At 56.1% G+C, this 11348-nt stretch overlaps 1 protein-coding gene across 2 annotated transcripts in view; it reads right to left on the bottom strand.

Annotated features, from left to right (window-relative positions):
• Positions 1–2618: 2618 nt before the first annotated feature.
• The window catches only part of ARHGAP36 (Rho GTPase activating protein 36), an 11092-nt gene continuing 2362 nt past the window's right edge, over positions 2619–11348 (bottom strand). The window contains exons 3-12 of one of the 2 annotated variants that reach the window (XM_017816144.1): positions 10270–10332; positions 9000–9256; positions 8277–8472; positions 7693–7748; positions 7082–7232; positions 6424–6572; positions 5348–5518; positions 4135–4232; positions 3884–3976; positions 2619–3228 (exon numbers count right to left, since the gene is read on the bottom strand). In XM_017816144.1, coding sequence (XP_017671633.1) covers positions 3090–3228; positions 3884–3976; positions 4135–4232; positions 5348–5518; positions 6424–6572; positions 7082–7232; positions 7693–7748; positions 8277–8472; positions 9000–9256; positions 10270–10332 — 1373 coding nt within the window. In that variant the 3' untranslated portion in view covers positions 2619–3089. The remainder of the gene's footprint in view (positions 3229–3883; positions 3977–4134; positions 4233–5347; positions 5519–6423; positions 6573–7081; positions 7233–7692; positions 7749–8276; positions 8473–8999; positions 9257–10269; positions 10333–11348) is intronic. The other variant, XM_017816154.1, reaches the window with a different exon arrangement.

The following is an 11348-nucleotide window of genomic DNA, read 5'->3' as shown; positions in this document are numbered from 1 at the left end:
CCTGCGGGCGGGGAGGGGGAGTTCCGAGGAGGTGGCTCGGCTCGGCTCGGCTCAGCTCGGCTCGGCTCAGCTCGGCTCGGCACTCACCGGCTGCTCGGCGGGCTCTGCTCCGCTCCCTGTGCTCCGGTCCCGCGGCAGCAGCAGGTCCCAGTCCCGGCGGTTTTGGCCCCAAACCGGTGATGGGGTGGGCGGGGGCTGGGAGGGGCCTCCAAGAGGCTCCGCCCCAACGGGCGCTCCCAGGGGATCCCGGGCGGGTCCCGGGGTCACCCCCCCGTCCGTGCCCGAGCTCGGGGGGGGACCTGAGCTCTCCACACACCCCGGGGAGGTGGGTGGAGCAGGGGGGAGTCGGGCTCTGCGCCCAGGGAACAAGGGAAAAACGGCCTCAAGTTGTGCCAGGGAAGGTTTAGGTTGGATATTGGGAAAAATTCCTTCATGGAAAGGGGTTGTCCAGCCCTGGCACAGTGGAGTCCCCGTTCCTAGAAGGATTTAAAAGCCATGTGTACGTGGCACTCGTGGACATGGGTTAGTGGTGGCCTTGGCAGTGTTGGGGGAGCAGTTGAACTTGGATGGTCTTGGAGGGCTTTTCTGACCTCAACAATTCCATGATCTTCTCCTCCAGTTTTCCCAGTGAGCTGTCAAGCCCAGAGCTCTGTGTCTGGGCAGCACCCTGGATCCTGCTCAGCAGCATGAGGGTAGACACGGGCATTAAAAAAAAAGAAGGGAATGGGTCCTGCTTTCTTTGCCGTTGACCCTAAAATCACTCATGAATCCGAGCAGTTGATCCCACTCCTGCAGATACTCCCTGTTGTGCCCTTCACACAAGCCCTAAGCTTGACTTCAGATGTGAAACCCCACCAGTGCTGAGTGCTTCAAGACGGTTTTGGTGGGGTTGGTGCTGAGAACCAGCCAGAACCACTCCAACAGCAGCAACTGCCCCCGAAACACCAACCACCCACAACAGCCACCACCCCCCAAAACAGCCACCACCCCCTCAACAACAACAGACACCCCCAAACATTAACAACCCAACAACAACCAGGGCAAAGAGCCCACGAGAACAGAACCTGGAGCGTGGCAAAAGCCACTGGACTCTTCGGAGCAATGCCAGGGCTCCCTGAATGAGCTTTGCAACTGCTTGGGGACGGGGTTTATTTTGTGAGGCTGAAAGAGAGCAGCTCTAAGCAAGCGCTGGTGTGTTCCAGCAGCGCCAGCCGGCTGCTCCTTCAGGCGGAGGAGTGTCCATGCAGCTCAGGGAGGCCGTGGGCAGGCCGGTGCTGGGCTGCCCTCAAGTGGAGTTTCCAGCAATATCCCACCGGCACTGAGCAGTTTTAGGCTTCTGATGTGGCGGGAGAAACACCCTACAGTGATTTTTATAGTTTTGGCAGTAAAAGGAGAAAGACGGCGCTTCCCAGCGAGCCCCACATGCCCTCCCTGCCCCCTCTGTGGCGCTGGGAAAGTGAACTTCAACAGGACTTTTCCTGCAAAGAGCTGCCTCGTGTCAGCATTCCTGTCTCATCCACAGAGTCACAGGGTCAGGAATGATGTGGGTTGGAAGGGACCTTAAAACCCATCCAGTCACACCCCCCTGCCATGGGCAGGGACACCGTCCACTGTCCCAGGTTGCTCCGAGCCCTGTCCAGCTTGGCTGGAACACTTCTAGGGATGGGGCAGCCACAGCTTCTCTGGGCAACCTGTGCCATTGTTTTACCACCCTAAGAAGGAATTTGGAAGGTCCCCAGAGGGGCTGCTCTTGCAGCAGGTACAATCCCACCCAGCCCAGCTGCTGGACATGGTGTTGGTTTCACAGTGGACACTCGGGTGTGCTGGTGACCCCAGGAACCTTCAGCAGCCCCGTGGTGTCCCGAGCTTATCCACTCCCACAGACTCAACAGCACTGCTGGTCTCTGGAGCTTATCAGAGACCAGAGACCCGGGAGGTCTCACCAGCTATCTCACAGCACACACTCCTCCAGGAAATACCTCCCCACCCATCCCAACTGTACCCATCCTCAGGGAAGGGACCTTTGCAAAATAAGAGCCCAGCCCCGAGGCTCTGGTGCCTTTAGACCAGTACTGGGCACAGGCTGTGGTGGAATACGGAATATGGAATATGAATCCATCCTCCCTCTCAGGCCAGCAGCAGGGAAAGGGTCATCCAGCCCTTCATCATCCTCTCGGTACCACAAGATGTGCCCAGAGCTATGACACATGGGAGCATCCCACCAGCCCAAAGCTTCCTGGAGAGCTGGCCCTGGCTGCGATTCCCCATTCCACCTCTCACAGAATGTTTTGGGTTGGAAGGGACCTTAAAGATGATCTAGAATCATGGACCATCATCCATGGACCAACTCTGGATGTGAATGTAGGAAAACCCTCATGGAGCGAAGCACTGATGGAGCTTTGGTCCTTTAAACATCCCCATCCCTCCCCGTGCTGCTGTTCCACCAGACACTCCAGCCTGGTTTTGTTTGCAAAAGTACTCTTTCATCCCTCTGCTGGGGCTGCCCCATCCCTGGAAGTGTTCAGGATCAGGCTAGATGGAGTCTTGGAAGCAACCTGGTCCAGTGGAAGGTGTCTTTGCCCATGGCAACTTCTCTGAGCAACCTGTGCCAGGGCCTTACCATCCTCGCAAAGAAGATTTTCTTCCCAATATCCCATCTAACCCTGCCCTCTGGCAGTGGGAAGCCATTCCCCCTTGTCCTGTCACTCCAGGCCCTTACAAAAGCACTTAGATACATCCATAAGGTCCCTTTGGGGGACAAGTTGTCTCTTCTCCAGGCTGAACAGTCCCAGCTCCCTCAGCCTTCCCTCGAAAGATGGACGCTCCAGTCCCCTCAGCTCTGGGGATGGGAATCTCATTCCCCAAACTCCGATGAAGCAGATGGCAGAGGCAGGGCTGTGCCAGGGGCACAGCAGTGCTTTGGACCTGCAAGGAGGTGACAGCCCATGCTGGTGGCTCCCGAGCACAGCTCTGCCCCACACACGCACCCCCACGGCACAGGCACAGGGCTTTCCCCCAAAGTGGGGCAGAGGACTGGTTTTTGCTGGGAAAGGCTGCCCAGTTTGTCCAGAGGGCCTGGTCAGGGCTCACTAGATGCCAACGTGCAGGTTTAGGAATGAGACGTTGCTGTAGAGCTCTGAGGAGACCGAGCTGCTCTCCAGGCTGCGTGTCCAGCCAGGCAGTGCGGAGGGAGAGTGGCCCTCTGCGGAACCCTCACGCTCCAGCTGCCTAAGGAAGCAAAAAACAGAGAGAGATGCTAATTGCAAATGCTTCTATTGCCAACTCCACTCCCAAATGTCCTCTAGCAGTGATCCCAAAGATCCCAAAGACTGCCATCTCTGGACAGCCCCAAAGGGAATGTGAAGACAGACAAGGAACTGTACTGTGGATTATAGAATCCAACATTTGGGTTGGAAGGGACTTTGAAGACCATGTAGTCCAACTCCCTGCCATGGGCAGGGACTCCTTCCTCTAGACCAGCTTGCTTCAAGTCCTGTCCAACCTGGCCTGGATGTGGCCTGTGGTCCAGGAAAACCCCTCACACAGGACAGTCCCTGTTTGCTGAAGAGTCACCAGCTCTACCAGGAGACCAGAGGCTCCTGAGTGTCCCCTGCTTCCAAAGATCCCCTGCTTCCAACCCCAGAGAGCAAACCCCCTCCTGCATTAGGTGCTGTGATGGTGGGCCCAGCTTATGGGACATGAGGTATTTAATCTGTATTTAATCCCACTGTATTTAATCACAGGGAAGGGCATGAGCTCCAATTCTGAGCCTCAGTGGGACTGTCCCATCTTAGAGCCTAAAAGTGGATGCACAGCCACACAGGACAAGGCAAAAAAACGCATGGAAATGTGGGCACCAAGGACAAAGAAGATTTAGAGAAGCCTGAACATGGAGCAGGTATCAGCACGCAACCCTGAGAGGCAGGAGCAGAGGAGGGGGCTGGACAAGAAGGGATTCTGATGCTCTGGAGGGGACCTGAGGGAGGAAACAAGGAGAACAGGGAGCTCTGAGGGACAGGAAAGCTAGGATGTGAAGGCCTTTTGCTGGGGAGCTCATGAGCAGAAGCAGTGGAGGGAGGAGGAAGGCTGGAGGAGGGTTGGCCCCGTGCAGGGAGGAGCCTCGTGGGGACTTACGGCACGGCAGGGAACTTCCTGCGCAGCAGGTAATCAATGACATCGGGATCTGTCTGGAACAGCCTCCTCAGGATGTCACACTGCATCTCTGGAGACACCTGGGGGCACACACGGACACACTCGTGGGGTCCCCCTCGGCAGGAGGATGAGCAGGGGCAGCCGAGGACAGTGGAAGGACTCCAGGACAATACGTGGTCGTGGACACACCATGTTGGTGTCACATCCCACACACCTCCCGGGCTCTACAGGATCTCAGCCCCTGCTTTCCCCCCAGCAACCCTGGTCTTTTGGCTCCCCACAGACCCCCAAAATTGCTATGAAGCTTTTTGACTGAAATGTCCCATTCTCATAAACCTGTGGGGGCTCTTGTTGCCTGCAAGTATCCTGTGGGAGGGTGGAGAGAGGATGGAGCCAGACCCATCACAGAGGATGGGCACAAACCAAGGTGCAGCAGGGGCACCTCTGACAGGGACGAAAACCTTCCCCTGATGATGGTGCAGTCCTGGGACAGGACCTGGAGAGGTCACAGCTCCCCATCCCTGGAAAGTAAAGCCCAGCCAGATTGCAGCCCTGATCTGGCTGGTCTGGAGGCCCAGAGCTCTCTTCTTCCCGTATGAGCCTTTATATGACTCTAAAAGAAGCTTTTGGGGATCCCAGGGCGATGCATCCCCCAGTATGAGATGAGCACTGCCTGACTCCTGCTGAAGAGTGGATCTGAAGCGATCTGAAGTGGTCTCTCACTGCCCTCACCAGCTCTCCCTGCTGTTACATCTTGCCCACACCTGCCTGAGGCTTTGGCACTCCACCCCATGCCATCCTCTTCCAGCTCCTTCCCTATTCTAGGCTCTCCCATTTTTCAACTTCTTTCCCCCCTCACTGGGAGTCTGGGGGAGAAACAGCCCCCAGATGCCACCCCTGCTGTTGGCCAGATGTTCCCTGTCCCAGAGGAGCTCGGTCAGACGTCACCAAGGTGGGAGGTGCCAGAGAAGAGGGGACCTCCACGGCACAACCCTCAGCTGTGCCCTTTCAATGGCACCTAAATCGAGCCATCCTAAATCCGTATTTACGCCGTGAGGAATGAGCCGTGTTCCCAAAGCCGACTAGAGTCACCTGCTCCTGGGCAGGGCTGTGAACACCCCCTTGCTCTGCTGCCACTGGGAGAGTTCAGAGGGAAGGGAGGTCTGGAGGAGCTGCCCTGAGGAGCCTCACCCACCATGAACAGGGCCTGGTGGTGCTCGATCAGCCTCTGGAGCACCAGGATTATGGCAGCGCTGTCCTCAAAGTTCAGGGCACCGGCGTCTTTCTCTCCAGGCTTCTCCTTCTGCAGGATGTTGGGACCAAAGACTGTGGCCAGGTTTGAAACTGTCATTTTATTCCCAGGAACCTAGCAAGGAAGCACAAAGGGAAACTGAGGATTATGGAAGTACCAGCATGGGATGTCCCAGGATATTGTCACCCACCCCAGGGCAGGAGCATGAGCTGGTGGGTGGGGCTGGGGTGATGGTCTGGGTCCAGTTTGGTCCTCTCTGAGCTGGTGTCAAGACCATCACAAAGGTGCTGAAGCACACGCTCATCCCCTCCTTGCCTCCATTCCCACATGTCCCACGTTCCCAGCCCCTACCAAGGATCAATATTTCCGTGTCATCTCCCATTAGGGGACAAAACCAGCACCTGAATCATGGAGAGACTCGGAGCTGTCTAGAGAAATCAAAATCAACCTCAACATACAGTCACACAAGTGACTTCATGGAACTGGGAGGTGGGAAACCAGAATTAGTCCACAAAAAATGCCCCTTGCGCTGCCTATGGACACACAGCCAGGTCTCTCTGGGGTTTATGGCACCCTGAAAATCTCAGAGCCAGCCTGAGCCACACAGGCCTGTTGTGGACATGGGATTCATCCTGTCTTGACAGGACAAGAGGACATAGCCCCAAGATGTCCCAGGGGAGGGTCAGGCTGGACATCAGGAGGAATTTCTTCACGGAAAGGGTTGTCAGGCATTGGAAGGGGCTGCCCAGCGAGGTGGTGGAGTCCCCATCCCTGCAGATGGACTGGTGGAACACCTGGATGTGGCCCTCAGTGCTCTGGTCTGGTGACAAGGTCACCCAGGTGATCAGTCACAGGTTGGATTCGGTGATCCTGGAGGGCTTTTCCAACCTAAATGATTCTGTGATGGATTTGTTTTTTCCAGAGGGTTCACCTAGGCCTGCAGCAGCTCTGCTCGGTTCTAACCACTGCAGCCTGAGCACCCCTTCCCCATGCAGTGGTTCCCTTTGGATAAGCCTCACCTCCTGGCCATCAGCATCCCAGGAGCGCTCGGCGTGCCGGGCCACCTCTCCGAGGAAGCGCAGGAGCCGGTGCAGGGTGTCGCTGTGGCAGGGGGGCAGCAGGAAGAGAAGCAGCTGGAGGGCATCCAGCTGTGCTGGCCCCTCCATGGCTGGGCAGAGAGCAGCTGTTAGTGAGGATTCCAGCCCACCAGGCACTTCCAGCCCTCCTCTACACCCACGGGAAAGAGCTCGGGAGGAAGCCAGGCTGGTGTCCCATCCTTCATCCCATGGGATGAGAGACCCTAGCAAGGGCTGTGATGTGATGGTGTTGTGTATTGCACAGCCCCACAGTCAAAGACTGTCCTGGTCCAGAGGGATTATTATAATCCAATTTTTAAAAAAATCCCCCAAACCCACAGATGAGAGTAACTGCCCATGGCAGTGCCAGGCAGCACGTCACCCATCCCACCATTGTCCAGTGGTTTTGGAAAAGGAGGGTGGTGAAGAAGGATCCATCCCTGGAAGTGTCCAAGGCCAGGTTGGATGGGGCTTGGAGCAACCTGGGCTAGTGGAAGGTGTCCCTGCCCATGGCAGGGGGTGGAATGAGATGGGCTTTAAGGTCCCTTCCAACCTAACCCATTCCATGACTTTGTGCAGTCTCTGCTCTGCAGGTACTCACTGGCTGTGCTGAGGAAGGCTCCATAGAGCTCTCTGGGAATCAGGGAATCTGGCATATCCCGAAGAAACTCTTTGAGCAGAGCAGCCACATCATGAACACTTTGATGCTCATCCAAAAAAACATCCAGCCCTTGGTCAAACTCCTCCCTCAGCTTAGAGATGGAAGAGATGAAAAGAATAATGCAACGGTCAGTTCTTACTCTTTGGAGGAGTCATCCTGTCAGGAGGGCTACTGCCATGGCAGGATACGAGGGTCGGCTACTCCCAATGTCCCCCCAAAGCAGGGCACCCCAAAAAGGTGTGTCAGAGCCCAGCAGCCTTCTGCTGCCCTTTGGATGGGCCATGGGACCAGATGGAGCCCTTGGCTCTGAAGTGCCAACCAGGGGATGGAGGCTCGTCTGCCAAAGACAGGCTGGAGGGAAGGAGCTGGACTGGTCTCCTGGCTGGAAGAAGGACCCAGCAGCAGGACCTAGGCTGCCTGTGATCCAGCACGTGCCTGGGATGTTTTAGACCTCTCCACACCAGTGCCTGTTCTATTCATCCCCATCCATACAAGCCTCTGACCTCTGGATGTGGTATGGCCACGAGGACGGAGTAGAAGTCTCCCTTTACCTGCTGAACTCTTTTCTTGGAGCTCCCAACACGGAAGATTCCCACTGTTTGGAGACCTGGGAGACAGGCAGGTTAGTGCTGTGCATCCCCACAGATCCCTGCCACCCCAGCTGGTCCTGGGAGCACCTCAGCACCATAGCAGGGGCTATGCACCCTTCCCTCTCCAGGCAGCGTGGGGAAAAGGAAAGGTTGTGGAGCTGCGAGATTTTCTGGGATTGTCTGTAGGCAAGGGAGGAGAGCTCATCCCTACAGTTGCTCTGAGGGAGGGCCTGGATGTGCAGTGGCAGTTAAGGCACCAGACATGGTCACTGATACACACAGTGACGTTCCCTGCTGATGCAGCTTCCAGCCCAGAGGACTCTCCACAGGTGGCTCCTTGGCCTGCCCCCGGAATTGTGGAATCATTTAAGGTTGGAAAAGACCTCCAAGATCATCAGATCTAACCTTCAAACGAATCCATGCCCACTAAACCAGCAGCCTCCTCCCACTCTGGGGAATGGCCAGGCTGGAATGTCCCAGCCCACCACACACAGTGGGTTTTTCCTGCCTCTCACGGGACCTGCCGGAGGCACCCACGCCCTTACCGTGAGTCTCAATGTGTGTGCAGCACCTCTCCACGATCCGTGGGACCTGCCAGGTGATTGGGTTGAGGCTCAGCATGTTCTTCTTGCCCAGGACTCTCCGTGGGTCCAGTTCATGAGGGTGTGAGAGCTGCAGTGCCTCCAGCAGCTTGGACACATTGTCACTCAGGTCGGTGATGGAATCCACGGACAGGGCCCCCTGGGATGGAGCAGAGGGGTGGCAGGAATGACCCCACAGATCCCAGTGCTCACTGCCACCTCAGAGGTTTGTGGGAAAAGGCAGCATCCCATTCCACCCCCTGCCATGGGCAGGGACACCTTCCACCAGCCCAGGTTGCTCCAAGCCCTGTCCAACCTGGCCTTGGACACCTCCAGGGATGGGGCAGCCACAGCTTCTCTGAACAATCTGTGCCAGAGCCTCCCCACCCTCACAGGGGAGAATTTCTTCTCCATATCTGATATAAACCGACCCTCCTGACCCTGAAATGTCCTCCTGGTAACCCTGGCTCAGTAAGAGCTCAGCTGGTGAAGATCCTCCCACCTCTCACAGTCCCTCTCCAGGGGGAGCAGGGCCATCCTCATTTCCCTGAGGGCAACCTGGGATCAGCCCTGCATGGAGCACGACTGACTTACATTTGTTAAGAAAAAACCCAGGAAAACCCCATTTCTTGCTGAATTCAGACCCCCCATCCTACAGCACCATCACAGCCCGTTTTGGGACCGTACCCTTCGCTGGCTCCAGAAGCTCTTATCCGGAAGAGTTGGGGAAAGCGACTCCTCTGGGAAACCCCCATCAGGTGCTCGGACACAGCTTGGGCTCATCCCAGATTTCTTCTGCCTCTGAGCCCGAAACCTGGTCACCGTGGCCTCCACCTCCAGGCAGAGCCGGCGACTCTTCCCCACGGCTTCCTGGAGCTGCCGGTGGGTGCGGTCGTTGGCAATGACCTGGGAGAGCGGGATCCCGAAGGTGTGAGGAGAGCAGTCTGGGGAACAACACGGGAGAAAGGGAAAAGCGTCACCGGGGAGGGAGCTGCACTCAGTCCAGGTTTCCCGCCCCCAGGAGCAGGTGGGAAGAGCATTCCCAAGGGCCCAGGCAAACCCAGAGGAGGCTGCTGCCCCTGGAAAGCACCAGGGCACTGTGTGGTGGGACCCTGAGTGCCAGAGATCTGAGCAGGGAGGGCATGGCGTGGGAAATGGGATGCTGGAGGAAGAGGAAAGAGACACAGGGGAGCTGGGAAGGAAAACTGGTCTCCATCAGAGAGCCTGTTGGAGCCCGTCCCAGTTTTTCCTGGGCTTTCTTTCATATTACTGGTTCCAACCCCATGAAGATGCCTTGATACCTATGAAGCAAAGACTTCATAAATCACCAGAAATATCCAAACCAAAAGATTCTTCCCAAATTCTAACCTTCCAGTTTTCTACAGGGTTTGTCTCAGCTACATCTGCCGACATAGAACAGCCTTGGTATTAGTGGTATTCTTCCCAAATAACTGTCCCTCTCCATCCCTCTGACAGGGAGAGCTCTCCTCACCCCCAGACTCTGCACTACACCGGGAGCACAAGCCACAAATCCATTTAGTAAAATATGAGACAATAATTTCAATAGTTTCCTTGAGGTGGCTTTGTACCGGTGTGGGGAAGCTCATTCCCGCCTGGCTCTGCTCTAGGATTCTGGGTTCCCCAGGGCTGTCACTGAAATCCTTCAAGGGATGATAAAATGGAATTGGAAGCAGCGAGACTGGGGCAAAATGGGCAGATAGAAACATTTATATGCAACATTTATAAACAGTTTGAAAATGCACATTTATGTGCACACATATTCCATCCCTCCAGGCTCCGTCACGTTCGTGCTGCTCCACCTCACTCCAAAAACAGCAAAACAACCTGGGATGAAGCAACCTGCTGGATTCAGGCACCTCCCAGCTCACCCCACCAAAAATCACTAATTCCACTTGAGAGCAGGGACCAAACCCCAGGGAAAGGGGAGGCTGCTCACCTTTCCTCTCCTTTGAGAAGCTCTCCAGCTTCTGCCGGATGGATTTACTGCCTTTGGGTCCATCTAGGAGGAGAAGAGAAGGTGAAGGTTTGGCACCAGGATCATGGGGCTGGTTCAGCATGGGCTCTCCTCACAGACAGCTGTCTCTCTGGAGCCTCTGGATGTGGGGACATTGCGGTGATGGCCACAGCCCTGAGGGATCCATGAGTCCCATGGGATGCCTGGGGAACAGTCCTGGGGACAGGCATAATCCTCCTCAGGTGAAGGGATGGAGGGACTGGCACTCAGGTACCAGGATCCCATGGCACTACACGAGGAATGCGGCCCAGAAAGGCTTTTGGGAATGTTTGAGAGGGCACAGACATATGAAGTTGGACAAAACACCATCACCTATCCCATCCTGGTCTGGAGGACTCCCATGTTGCACATCCAGCAGCAACGAACTGACAACTCAGTCTCTGCACACCTTAAATCCTTCGAGAACACACAGAATCAGAGAATCAGCTGGGTTGGAAGGGACCTCTGAGATCATCAAGTCCAACCCTTGATCCAACCCCGCCATGGTTCCCAGCCCATGGCACTGATGTCACATCCAGTCTCACCTTAAACACCTCCAGGGATGGAGAATCCACCACTTCCCTGGGCAGCCCATTCCAATGGCTGATCACCCTCTCTGTAAAGAAATTCTTCCTAATATCCAACCTAAACCTCCCCTGGCACAGCTGAAGACCCAGCCCTCTTGCCTTGCTGATGGTTGGGTGGGAAAAGAGACCAACCCCCATCTGGCTCCCCCCTCCTGTCAGGGAGTTGTAGAGAGTGAGGAGGTCTCCCCTGAGCCTCCTCTTCTCCAGGCTGAGCCCCCCCCAGCTCCCTCAGCCTCTCCTCAGAGGACTTGTGTTCAAGTCCCTTCCCCAGCCTCGTTGCTCTTCCCTGGACCTGCTCCAGGACCTCAATGTCCTTCCTGAGCTGAGGGCCCAGAACTGGACACAGCACTCCAGGGGTGGCCTCACCAGCGCTCAGTCCAGGGGAAGAATCACTTCCCTGGACCTGTTGGCCACACTGTTCCTGATCCAGGCCAG

Source organism: Lepidothrix coronata, unplaced genomic scaffold (assembly GCF_001604755.1).
Source record: "Lepidothrix coronata isolate B3197 unplaced genomic scaffold, Lepidothrix_coronata-1.0 Scaffold2, whole genome shotgun sequence".
Taxonomy (NCBI): Eukaryota; Metazoa; Chordata; class Aves; order Passeriformes; family Pipridae; genus Lepidothrix; species Lepidothrix coronata.
This window is presented reverse-complemented; position numbering and strand designations above follow the sequence as displayed.